General features: G+C 37.2%; 2 protein-coding genes across 10 annotated transcripts in view; one reads left to right on the top strand and one right to left on the bottom strand.

Moving 5' to 3' along the window:
* NT5DC1 (5'-nucleotidase domain containing 1) overlaps positions 1–14215 on the bottom strand; it is a 152193-nt gene that overhangs the window by 48911 nt on the left and 89067 nt on the right. Inside the window, exon 7 of the mRNA XM_048065484.2 lies at positions 1786–1960. Coding sequence (XP_047921441.2) covers positions 1786–1960 — 175 coding nt within the window. The remainder of the gene's footprint in view (positions 1–1785; positions 1961–14215) is intronic.
* COL10A1 (collagen type X alpha 1 chain) overlaps positions 8795–14215 on the top strand; it is a 77679-nt gene continuing 72258 nt past the window's right edge. For 2 of the 9 annotated variants that reach the window (XM_066994393.1, XM_066994396.1), the window contains exon 1: positions 8799–8979. The gene's annotated coding sequence lies outside the window, so the exon portion shown is untranslated. Of the gene's footprint in view, positions 8980–14215 lie in introns of all 9 variants that reach the window. The other 7 variants (XM_066994394.1, XM_066994395.1, XM_066994398.1 and 4 more) reach the window with 5 other exon arrangements.

Raw genomic sequence — 14215 nt, forward strand, 5'->3', positions numbered from 1 at the left:
CTGATTTTATGTGGACAGAAATTTCTTAGCCAAAGGGGAACTTTTTCAAGAAACTGCAAAAAAGTTAACAGTTCCAAGATATGGAAGATATGGGAAGAGGTTGAAAATTCACATGCATCTCCACTTTTCATGTTTATCTTTATTTTTTGGAGGTAATATTATAATATTGATTAATTGAAAAGAAGTAGGGAAAGAAATGCAATAAAGGAGTACATGGAAGAAATTCATAAGGGTTGCCGTAAGAAATAAAATGCAGTTACTCTGGCAAAATTAAAGTTGAGGGAATAGATAACTGACATGAATCTAGGCTATATTCCAGTATCAGAAAAAGCAGCAAGGGACGGTAGATTCTCATCATTTGATACAAGAGGCATTGAATAAACAAGAAGAATAAAAAGTTCAGAATTATTTTCAGGAAGAAAAAAACAACACTTCAGTAAGATCTAATGGACAGCGGAGTACTCAATCCTCCAGAAGATGTGTTTTGGAAACTATTTTGCATGAGTCATTGAAAAACATGATGGTAGTAAACACTGTAGAATATTCTACACTCATGAGGAAAGAGACAAAGTGATCTGACATGTTTTTAGCGGAACATCTCTTCTGTCTTTTGAATGGCAACCAACCCTCTCTACTACCTTTCTTACTGCCTACTAGCAGGATCACTACAGATGCCTTAAAACTGCTGAAACATAATTCACCAAGGAAAAGAAATCCAAAATCATTACATGTGGCCAATGATTTTAGTTTTATATCAAATTTTCATTCAAAAACCCACTACATCTACATTAAAAAGTTGATTCACAAACATCTTACTTAAAGGAGAATTGCTTTTAGAAAGGAGATAGATTTCACACTCAAATGAGCATGTAAAATTTATGTGCAAGGCAGTGAGAACTCACACAGTTGATGCTCCATTTAGCATTTAGCCCAGATAGTACAAAAGAGAGGTGATACTGGTGGGACTGGTTCTGGGAGGTTGCTCTGATTTTCACCTTACCCGTGGTTTTCTTACTGTGCTGCTGTATTCACTTTGCTGTTCTCCTGCATATCCGGAGAGCCAAGGTTGGCTCACATTGCAGTACTTTGTTCCTTTGATTCACTTATTGAATAGTCTCACCATGTCACCCACCTAGCTATTAGCATCACTGATTAATTCCTTTCTAGGGGTGTAAGTGGTAGTTCTGGCTGCATTTCACTGAATTCTGCTTGACCGGTCATGTTCTTAAAATTACAGATGAAAAGTAATTGTCATCAGCAACTGCAAGTCTCAACCAATTGCCAAGTTTTATCTCTTCTGCTGTGATCTGCAAATACACATTCCTCATGCACAAACATCATGTGGAAAACATTGTTAGGAAGAAATATTTGTAAGGTTTTCTGTGCACATTGAATGCAAGGAACTGGAATATTGCTACTACTTAAGCTCATGACTGGAGAGGCACAGACAATGTAGCAAAAATGTATGATAAAACTGGGATTCAGATGATGTCCTCAATTATGTGTTGGCCTGAAAGATATTCCCTGACATCTTTAAACCCATTATGATGCCCAGAAAAGATGTAGGATGTAAGTGTGTTGTGGGTCAGATACAGCTCACAGGCTCAGAAATGAACTGGTTTGTATTGAGTAGCTCTTACACTCTGTCTAGAGACAGACCCAACAGAAACCTCATATCCAAGTGATTTACTACACATAAACAAAGTCAAATTAAATTCCCTATATCTCAGCCTTATCTCCAGTTGATGTCTGTCTAATATAAATTGAAAAGGACATTTCACTTACCCAATAATATATTCACACAGGAGCCTGCAATAGTCACTGTGAGAACTGGTAATTAATAGCAGAATCTTCCCAGCACTCTTCAGTTGTTTTAGCCACTTTTTTACAGACTCGGGACATCTTTGTAAGTATTTGTCTGGATGATTTTTCACTTCTGGGAAATACATCCCACATTCTTCTAAAAAATAGAACAAAATTATGTATTAACCAATCCTGCTCATAAACCACTTAATCCACACAACAAATATCCTTTTATGTGCAAACAATAGGATTTAAAAAGGCAAAGCAAAGTTTAAAAATTTCCCTGGGTTGTAACTCAATATAAACAAAAAACAATGAAACCAAAAGGATATGTTGTAGCAGAAATAAGTTGGTAATGGCTTTTCTATTACGGAATTTTCACACTTATTTTATTTGATGTTCTTTTACTTACAAGAGTAAATAATGCCTAAGTTACAGGTGATATCTTACATAACAAATAATGACTTTCTGTTGCCTTTGCTCAAATTTTGGATAGCAAGTTTGTGATTTTAAAATAAGTTTAATGTTTGTTCAGAAAATTGTAAGGATACAAAATCCCCAAGAACATCTGTTCAGTTACTTCTTATTTTAGCATTGTCTGATGAATAATATTCATGTTAACATTCTTGCAGTTTTCACAACTAGTATTTTATCTGTGAAAGGCTGATAAAACAAGCTGGCAAAACTCACGGGTATGTGGAATACTAGGAACAAATGCAAAGAAAAAAAAATGGTACATTTTCCAACATCAGTAATGCTCCTTTTGCTAAACATAGCAGAAACAGAATTTTGCAAATACACCGGGAATGTAAGATTTTAAAAAGTATGTAATAAGACTAAGTTGGCAGTAAAAGGTGCCTGTTCATTAATATCACGTCAAATAAAGATATACCTTGGTATAACCCATAGCTGCTCTACCAAGTTGTCAAATTAACATTAGTTACCTTTTTTTTGCATCATTCCTACGACCTAAGACTATGTATTTCCTCTGTGCTCAAACCCTTTGTAACCAAAATGTCAAGCTAGTCAAAGGTCTGAAAAGAAATATAGTAATTATATAGATAGAAATGATACCAAGTGTGTGGCTCGCAGTCTGCATGTGCTATAGTGTAATGAACATCACCAACACAAGATTATTTTTTTCCAGCATTTGTTCTATATGCAACTGTCTGTGGTCAACTTTGCTGAACGATTTAATAAATCCCAGACATTACTTAGCCTTCTGGTATGTGAGTAATGCTATTCTCAAGTTTGAAAAAATACGATTTAAACCACTTGAACTTCAACTATTTAATGAAAGAGAGAACATGTATGGTTGAAACAGTAGTATCAAAGAGAGACTGAAAGAAATATACCAAGTGTTAAACGTAATACTATTTCATGAGTTACACATTCAAACATCTAAAGATAGCAGGAAAAAAGTCTCCCAGAAGAAGTTTTAAATTGGCTGTTATCACTACAGCTAGACAGGAGGCAAAAATGTCTTACTCTGTACTGTGACTTGACAGATTCCCTTCCAAAAGCTGCAGAGTAGACTGCTAAATCGGAGGAAAATCCCTCAACCAAAATCTATCAGCTTCTAACCAGGTCACGTTTTCAGTTCTTCATAGTATTTAGGTCAGGACGTGTAACAGCCCTTACCAGGGGGATATAAGCATGTCCTTGCAGATAGAATTACAGGATGCCATGACATTTATCTTGAGAGCTAGCCAAGAGCAATGTTTTTTTTTTTTAATTAATTAATTAATTTATTAATTTATTAAACAAAGCAGATTTACCAAGGACAGTTTCCTGTGGTGTTTTTTGACCCTCTTTCCTGGAATGCAAATATTGTTTGGGGTGAGCAATATAGTTTTTAATTACAGAAAATGCATTTTTTTCCCCAGAAATATCATTAATAATTGTATTTCATGTGCTATGCTATGACAATTTTTCTTCTTTCTCTCCTTTTTTGTTTAAAATGCACATTACACAAGAATGAATGGGGATACACACAAAGTAGGCTTGGCATTGGCTATCACAGGCTCAAACATTTAAAGAAAGATGTTAACATTCATTTATATATGTAGTTATCTATCATTCTTTTTACCCTAAGGTAAAAAAGATATAAACTTTACTGCTGGACACCCTCTATTGTTTTTTCCTTATCCTCCCACTCTGAGTGGACTCTTCTTTGATGTATATCTAATTTACAGACTTTGAGTAAATTTAAACAACACTGTGTTCTTTCTCCATACTCTGTGAAGTATTTGCTGCCTGATAAATCTGTGATATTTGTTTTTTTTAGTTACATCTGAAGTGTAAAAGGTCAACAACTCTGGATTCAATATATGAGGTGAAAGAGTCTTATTCTAGTTTTCTATCCAGATCCTTAAGCCCAATTGTTAATTGCAGGCAGGCAATGAATCAGTTCTTGACACGGGGATCTGAAGTTTGCCTCCAGCTCTTTGCTGTATGAGGCACGGATACTTTGAAAGAACCCTCATTAAAGCACACTGTACTGTAATTAGGTCGACTTGGGTCAGGAAAGTAGAGTTTAACTTAATTCCTAACATACTATTGAGTCTGGTGAATACTGTTTGGTTGAGTATAGACTTATAATCTTGCACCAAAGCTTGCAAGATTTTATTGAAATCCAGATGGAAAAAAAGCTGAAAATCTTGCTTATTATCTGAAGCCAAGAGCTGTTGTTGAGGAGGACAACAGAGCCAGAGGAACCCTGTTGCCAAAAAGAGTTGTGAACGTCTAAGCACGATAGAGAAAGAGCATCATGTTAGGCCCTCACAATCAAATGGAATGATTTGACAGTGAGAAATGAAGCATATTTTTCTAAGGAAATGCTACCACTATGGCATATGTTGTACTTTATTTTTATAAGGCATCATCAAACCATAAAATTAATAAGAAAACTCTACTGAACACAAAGTTAGTAAGCAATCAGAAAAGAAGTAATTTTACTGGAGCCAACACAGGAGAGGAGAAAGTAAGTTAGTGCTAATGAGTGTGGTTTTGTGCTACTCTCATACAACTCTCGTTCTTAAAAGCAGAAAAGTAATTCTTCAGACAAGCACCATTCTTGAGAAATAAGTAATGTCTCTAGCCTGCAGTAATTCTTGTAGACCATCCAAGTTTCAAAATACTCTTTAAAAGTGGAACTATGAGCACCCTTTAGAGAAGCTTTGGTGGCCCTCAAGTTCACTATATCAAAATAGGGGACTTACGGTGACCATCAGATCTACAACTGACCACTCGCTATCTGCAAAGTGTCTAAAATAAAATCTCTCAATTTTTATCTATTTTATGAATACCACTTAATATGTAGTTATATGGATATTGGCATGTATTAATGCATGCTCACAAATCAGTGAAAGCAAAACAACAATAACAAAACAAATGTCCCAGTTTTTACCTCAAGCGTCTCTATATAATTTTCAGATATGGTATGTATACCAAAGTCTATACTAGTAATCTCCGGCTCTTTGGCTGTGTAAACACTTTCTCAAAATGTAGAAAACAAAATAAAACAAAAAAAACACAACACCATAACAAAAATGGAATCAAGAGGACCGTAATAATCAACATCACAATCAATATATTCATCCGATTGGGCTTTTTAAAGAAAACTTAATCTAATGACATGGAGCAGGAAGAAAATGCCTATGCATTTTATGTACTACTTTGTAATTTATTGATGTCTGCCCTATGTTGCCATGGAACAAATGCAGTTTTTCAATTTCCATTCTTGTTGTTAAACAACTTTGAGTCTATGTGAATTCTCTGAAATACAGCCTAGGATAACAAATTAGCAATTAGCCTCTGCAGGGATTTATAACCATCTTCCAAATATGCTTTCAAAAATAGTAATTGTCTTTGCAGTCCATTATATATCCGTTCAGAAAATATATTTCATTTTTAAGCAGAAGACAGAAATATAAACAATTAAAAAGTTGTCTAAGCTGCCACATATTAAAACATGGCCAGAAATTGCTTCAGAGCTTCTTATCAGATCTACTTCATGTCATGTTTTCAAAGTAATATAACTTCCGCTATGTGTATTACCATAATTTCTTTTAGTTTCTAGTTTGAGGTTTGTTTTTTCTTGTCTAATCTGACACTGTTGATTGATCAAGATGTTCTTTGCACCTTCTTGCCATATAGCTTAACTGCTTGTAATACAGCTGTGATAATAAGCGTGATGGGAATTGTATACAGCTGGAAATGTAAACCCCCAGACCAAACTCAGAAAGAACTTGCACAGTGGTTGCAGGGACTGGCAGAAGTCCTCCAGCACAGCACAGACAATTAATGCACTCTTTAATCCAACTGTCCTCCTCTAATACAGTCACAAAATTACATTATTGAAGCCTACAGTTTGATGTTCCAATATAATACATCTATTTGGGGAAACACAGTTTTTGATTTCTCTTGTGCTCTTTATTACAACGCTTCTCTTTGGCAGGATCAGTTTACACCCCACTGGCTCTTGACTCCTTTGGGCTCCACATCTGGGACAATGCAGTTTTCATCTCTTAACTGTTATTTGGATTATAAAAGAGACAAACGTTTAAGAAGTACGTTTCTGGCAAGGTTTCATTCCAGAATTAAAACACAGAAGCACAGTGTATTTTGGGGGATTGTCACTGCTTCTAATGGGCAGCTACTTGATTGAATATAAAAGAATTTAACCACTATTTATATGATTTAGCTAAGCAGAGAGGTATGAAGCTGAAAAAATTCCCTAGAATTCAGCCAAGAAAAATAAACTTTCAGCTGCCAATTTGTAGCTTGTATTTAGTGGTTTTTATAACTAACCTTTTCTTACAATGGAAGTAGTATTTGGGAATGTGACTTTTCTCTCTTTTAAATTCAAGGGCAATTTGATAGCTTAGCTATCAATATCCATAGTCAGATTCTCTGCAACTCTGAAGTGAGTAACAACTTACACTTCTTTCCTAACTATAGTCTGAATGCAGCCTTGTACGTAACAGTTGTTTATTTGATAAACAGAGTGGAGTTGAAATAAAATCTTCTATAAATGGTGATGCAGACAACTATATTCACTGTATACTGCTTTCCACTATGTTTTATATTGTTTTTCCAGTGTTTTTTAGAGTGAGCAGAAATACACTTCTTTGACTATTGCTGTTGGCTTCTTTTCTTGTCTAAATAAACATTTCCAACAACTAACATGAGGTTCAACAGATACACAAGAAAACAACCCTCATTACAGAAGAATTTGCAAGAGAATTTACATTTCAACTAATGTAAGCAAATAGAGGAGAAAAGAGATGATGCTTAAAATACCATTAGACAAGTCCTCTTCACTTCCTTTCACTTAAGATGAAGTAGGAGGAGCAGCAGAAATGAAACGAGAGACAGAGGGAAGGAAATGTTAGCATAAACCAAGATAAGAAAGCAGAGTAAAGTGTAAAGCTGGGATAATGGGGTAAGATGTGGTTATATTCTGGAGGCCTGGGCTCAGGCAGATTGCAAGAACAGGGAGCAACAGGAAGAGATCAATCATCCCTCTCTTTCCCCCAGAAGACAGCAATGTTTAAAAACAGAATAAAAGGATGCAAGTCCTGGAAGATAGGAGGGAAGTATCATAAGAGCACAAAAGAAATGTGACAGATGTAAAATAATCTGTATTTTATTGTGCCGTGCAATTGTCTCAATTCCTTACCTGAGACTGTGCGTTTCCTTAACAGGCCAAAGAGTTAAAGCAACCCGGTCCAGTTCAGATAGGAAGAATACTAGCTATTTACACCTCTTAGTTAACTAGGAGCAGAGGTGAAAAGACGGTACTGAATTTGGAGTCAATGGAGATACTAGTATTATGATACCAAACTCAAGTGAGAAAAAGAGAAAAGTAGTGTTTCAATGAAGACGGAGGGGAAAAGAAGGAATATGTCTGGGTTGGCCATCAGAGACCAGGAATTCAGAATCATATAGAGGTGGGTTGCTGCCCATCACAAGACTGAACTTGGAGTATGATGAACCCATGCTCGTCAAAGCTAAGAATTAACTTGTATGCCTGGACATATGAATGGCTACTTACAAAAGAGAGTATCTTTCAAACCACTCTTGGATGTTCAAGTGGTACAGAAAGGGAAAGAGAAGGGAAAAAATGACAGAAATCAGACGGAAGAGAGGAGCTAGGAAATGAAAAATAGACTAGTACTAAAAGGACAAGTTGTAGTCTATTAATAATGCGTTCCCAAAGAACATGCATCAGTACGCCACATCAAATTAAACAGAAAACTCTTCCTCTGATGTTCTCAGAAAAGTAAGGATTTTTATGATCACAAAATAAACTCTTTGCATTTCACACTTCAGTTTTTTAGAAATCACATATTACCAGTGGAAATACAGTCTGATTCTTGATTTGCTTCTTTTACCTGTGTAGTTGCAAAAGCAAATGTTTACAGGTCATGTAATATCAACCTTCCCAATATTTTTAGCAACATCCAACTCTGGTCAGACAGAAATAGAATTGCTAAAATATTTTGTTTGCTAAAATAATAAACTATTTTCCAGTGGTGACAACTCCATATGTTCACCTTGATTAATTTCAAGGGGGCGACTATAAGGTAAGAATCCATGGTGGGCTAGGGAAAACATGACTACTTGGATTAATAGTGACTGCAGGGCTATATAAATATTTAATATACTGAGCAAAACACTTCAGTAGAACTCACACAAAACACCATCTCTTCAAACATTTCATGGGTCACTTCCTCTTCTACTCATTTTCTACTCCTGTGGCCTATGAGAAACTTACTGCAAAAATTAAAATGCTTTGGGAGCTAAAGATAGGTTTCAAACTAAAAGGAGGCTGAATGACTAGAAATTCTCCTAAGGAAGCCAAGAGCAGCTGTTGTTACTTCTTGGCTGATATATCGAGGGGGCACCACTATGTTCCTTCCCATCCTCATGTGAGGTGAGATTCCTGTGTCAAAGGCTGCCAGAAACAGCACATGACCCTTAGCTATATTTAAATAGAAGACAGAGTTTCAAGATTAGATGTTGTTGTTTATCATCTCTTAGCTGAACACCATCCCTCCCCTCCCCGGTCCACTATCTGCGGTTCACCACAGACCGAAGACCTACGACAGCCAGCACCAAACAGCAAAGCTGCAGCTTTGAGGGCTTGCCATAGCCAAAGTCAGCTTCAAGGTGAGACTGGATCTTTTCTTGAAAATATGCTATGTTTTTCCTGAAGCCTCTTAAGCATGCTTAAAAACTACCATTTCCTGTCACAAAGAAGATAGCAACCCCACTCAACCTGCCCCTAATCTTCACCCTCTTGCTTTCTAGTCCTGCCCCTCATCTCCCAAGTACCGTCCATGACCCAGCTAAACTGCATGACTTGCTGGCAATGGGCCACATGAGAAGAAAGGGCTGTTGTGAGCTGTTGGCAGTGGGCAGGCTCCATTGCCACTGTAGCTACCCCAGTTAGCAGGATTCAGTGACCTTGCTTCAGAATGGCCAAGCCTCCTAGGAGTGCAATACCACAGTCAAATGATTTTTTATTATTATTTTTTTTTAATCTAGTTATTCTTGTCTCTTGTTGAGGTCCATAGACACTGGAAGAGAAAGCCAGACTATTTTCCTATGTTATCAGTTCTTATTAGAGTTTTCAAATGGCTGAGACCAGCCCAGACCACTTTTACTTTGCTCTCCCATTGCCAGGCTTAGCCACACCCTGCAGTCCTTGTCTTGCTTGCAGAGTAGATTTCCTGTCTCATCCCATGCTTGCAGATCCCTTCCTTTAGTAACAGATAACAACACTTCACTTTTTTTTTTTTTTTTACTAACAGTACAAATAAAAAAAGTCATCAGAATTACATGGTACATGGCAGAATTTGTAGCCTGACTTCATGAGGAACGCTAATGCATGTTATTTGTTTGAAAGGTGACTACATATATAGTTTGAATGACCTTCCATGGTTTTGTATGCATTTCTTTGGTTGTTTTTTCTTTTCCTCCTGGTTATATATTAATATTTACACCAACACAGCAATGTTTCCACAGTACAATACAAAGCAGGAAGGATATACCTTGGAGACAGAACAGGATCCCTTGTTAAATTTGAGAGGAAATTATCTCTTTCTCAAAATAATTCACTTCCTTACTTTACATTGCCACACTAGTTTGCAATGTAACAGATCAGATTTATCAACCTGTATGAGATAAATGCATTTGATAACAATTCTTGTTTAATAATACTCTTGCAGTCCACTGGGTGAGTACTAAATCCACGCAAAGGCAACTACCCTTTGTTGGAGAAGCATATTCAGTAAAATCTGTCTGATTCTCCATGATACCATAATCCCTACAGCAATGTGTGAATGTCTTCAAAAGTGTGTATTCTACAGGTAGAAAAATCTGATTTTGTTCCATGGTTCAGAATGCCTTCTTATTGGTTTCACGCTTACCTATTCTCAGAAGTAAAAGACAGGTCATACAGTGATTACGCAAAGCCACAAAATCCATCTTTTTCTCTTCCTGTTAAAGCTTTATATGGGTCATTTGCTATAGAAATATTGCCATAGTGTTAATATTTCCTGGGAGACAACCTACCAGTGGGAAATTATCTTAAATATTCCAGAAATCCCCATCTTAGCCTATGCTGCTTAGTCAGGATGATGAAGCTACTGATCCTTATGCATTTGTCATATAAAATTACTCCTTCCCATTGCAATATGTTTAAGATTATTTTTGTAGATCTATACAAAACACACAATAACTATTTGCACCAAATACATTTTTTTCCAACAAACTTTGCATACGTCCTGGTTTCAGTTAGGACAGACTTTATGTCTGTTAGACTATACCTAGGGTCAACTCACACACCTTTAAAATACATTCCCTTGTAAACACATCATGAAAATATGCAAAACATTTTAGGACAGAAGGAGGAAATGGTTTTATTTAACTGAATAGTGCAAGATACAGATAAGAAGGTGGGAAATGGGATCTGTTTAGGATGTTGCTGTGGTCAAAAAGAAATGCTGGCACCTAATTTGACGGGAAGTCAAGTATCAGAATATATTTTTTTTAATAAAGCTGATGGGGCTTACTTGAATCCATTTGCTTGGCTGAAACATGCTGTTACAATTGATGTTGAAATGAAGTGCATAATGACGAAATAAAGTACAGACTACAGATATTTTATAATGAAAGTACGGGTCGCTGACAAACTTAAACAAACTGAAAGTCCTACTCAACTGTCCAGCTACACCAAGAAGACGTTACAGGTTATCGTATCACCTTTTTTGTAGCTCTCAAATGAAAATGGCTCTGGGGAGAAACTCAAATATTTTTTGAAGCTTTGAATGTGACAGGCATTTATCATAGTAAGAACGGAGTTGAATTTCTCCTAAATATTTTTACTGCAAGCAGCAGTACCACATAGCTCATATATATGTACATCTACATACATACACACTGTATACACCCTGCACACACACACACATATGTTTACATGTTGAAAAAAACCATATTTTTCTGAAAATTGGCAATATTTTCTTGTCTCCCATGAAACTTCACACTAACGATAAGAAATGGTATTAATTTCAACCTCGTAGTCTATAACTGCAAACTCTTCAAATGGGTCCAGACAGACCAAGAGCTGTACGTAGACTCAAGTTTTGCTGGTTACCTAACATTCCTGTACAGATGCCACATCTACACTTCTACACATCTACAGCAACAACCAGATGGACAACAAGAACCTGTAAGCAACAAGTACCAAAAGAGTGGGGTATGGGGAAGAAGTGAATCTTAAAAGGAGGCATTTTAAACCATATCAGAAAATAAAAGACAATACAGAAGAGTCTGACAATAAGGAAGACTGCAACAGGTCACTCACCTCTCATCTATAAGATGTGCCTATATACCAAAAAAAAATTGTTACATATCTTGTGTGCTATGATCTCATGGTTTCTCCAACTTGCACAGTTTGATAACACCTTCTACCGGAGGTGATGTACCACCCTCTTCCATTAAGCCTACTATGACATTTTGTTCCGTATAATGAAACTCTTATTGCCTGGGTTCTTTCACTAGCTATACTATTAATACAGATCTCCCCTCAAATCACGAATATACCAAGTATGGTTCATGGATTATGCCTGCAGTGCTTCATAAAACCAGTCCCTAGGTGGGACATCTAAACATTATTTCCAGTACTTGCATATTAAAGAAATGTTGACAAGAAGCTGTACCAAGAAAGGCTACTAGGAGGAGACCCAGAGAACTTAAACTATGAGAACAGTCATGTTATACATAGACACCGCAGTGAGAAGTGGTAAAAATATATTTATTTGTCTCTAAGAAGCCTGCACAGCTTCTGGAAACAAAACCTACCTACATACATACATGTTTATCACACAAATAGTTCATCCATATGTTTCTGGCAAGAGGGACCAACTTCCCCGAGTGGAAACTCGTCCTGTCGGTGTTATTTCTCCGGTCCAGCGTGCAGCTGGTGCCATCTAGCGACAGGGGCCCACGGCCTCCAGCGAAGCCCGAGGACAACGAGCCGATGGCCCCACCAGGCGCCGAGCCCGGCAGGGCCGAGGGACAGCGGTGAAGGAGTGCTGCTGTAGGGGTTACTGTTGCTAGGCAGGGAGCAGTACCCTCACCGGGAGCTACTGCAGTCCCTCTGCTATCAAGAATGATCAAAACATGGATGTCGGGAGGAGAACATTGCCAGATAGCAATGATCCGCAAAGAGCATCCATCAGAGGTCACAGCTGCGGGTGCGGGAGGCTCAGTGGAAAAGACAGGATGATTTGACAGCTTAAAGACAAAGCTGAGTGAGAAATAATACCAGTCTTCAAGTATGTAAAAAGCTGCCTGGGGAAAGAAAAAAGAAAAGAAAAGGGAATAATCTGTCCCCTGAGACCAAAGTCAATGAGTCAGGAAGCAGTAAGCTTATGTCTCTGCAAGCAAGATTAGATTAGAAATGATAAGAAAGTTTCTAATTTTAAGGGTATTGACGCACTGGGAAAACTGCCTAGGGGGTTTTATGATCTTCATTAAGTGCAGGTCATTATAAAGAGGCTGGACAATTTACCTGTTAGAAGGGGAATTCTGAACCCATCCCATTGGTAGCGGTGAGGCAAACATAAGCTATCTTCTGTAGTTTCTTCAATATTTCTTAAAAAAATTCTTACATATTACATGTGAATCTGCACCCCCATGTCCACCCATTGCTTTAATGAATAGTGTGAGTGTTCATATTTATCCACCTCACCTACAGATAATGATGCCTATGATTATGTGAGAAACAAAATTTGTTTGTATGCTGTAAGGAGAATGAACTTAACAAGGAGCAGCAATACAGCTTTTGACTTCTTGCTATTAATACCACAGTTTTCACCGAACAAACAATATACAAGCTAGGGGTCCACACTGGTGAATTTATCAACACAAAAGAGAGACAAACTGCCGACTTCAGGCTACTTCCATTGCAGACCATCCCTCTCCCATTTGTACCAGCTATCCTGCCACAGGAAGAGAGGAGAAAACTGAATTTCAAATGCCCTTCTTTTGAGCACAAATCCTGTTTATTCTTATTATACTGTTATCTGACTGAGAGAAGAGAGAGAAGAAAAAAACAACTTGCTTTCTAGAAATTCAACAAGAGGTACAGTCTCATAAAATATGTTAAAAAAATTGCAAAACCAAATTAACTAATTGGGATGCAAAGTTCATCCCATAAATTTGTGTTGAGACCATATTAAGGATGATGGAAAAGAAGAAATTTTTAAAATTATACCTAAAGCACTGTTGAGAAGGTCCTTGCTGGTCAGCCCATCTACAAGCATTTTGGATGTTAGAGCCCAGGGAAATCTGTATTTAAAAATTATGAAGAAAAATCTTCCACATGCTCTATTTGTGATCCTGCATTCTTTTCTCTCATGGCTTGAATCTTCATCTGTATTAACATTATCCAAACAAGGGCCAACAGATGAAAAGTAAACTTGTAAATATCACTTAATGTAAAATAGATCCCAAGTGAATGGTGGCTAGCCCAAATTAATTCCAGGAGTGAGCATGAGGAAGAGAAGAGTTTCTGTAAACAGAATTGTTCAAGAAACTATTGTTTTTAGCTCCTGAGTTTCTCTAGCATTCCAGATTTTTCCCTATTCCACATCTGGATGATACAGAAGCCCTTAAAAAAAGAAAAAGAAGTAAGGGGGAAACACATGCACGCAGACTAGCAGTCACTTACTGTGCACAAGCCTGTTTTGCAAGCCAGGCAGAAGCACTGTCTCTGCCTTGCTGGAACACGGTTCCAGTCCGCTGAATCCTGGTGCTGACATGATTTTGTTTTTGTGCTTTAATCTCAGTTATCTGACCCTCTCCACTTCATATAGCAACAGGGACACAAACTTTACAA

The sequence above is a fragment of the Anser cygnoides genome, chromosome 3 (assembly GCF_040182565.1).
Source record: "Anser cygnoides isolate HZ-2024a breed goose chromosome 3, Taihu_goose_T2T_genome, whole genome shotgun sequence".
NCBI lineage: Eukaryota > Metazoa > Chordata > Aves > Anseriformes > Anatidae > Anser > Anser cygnoides.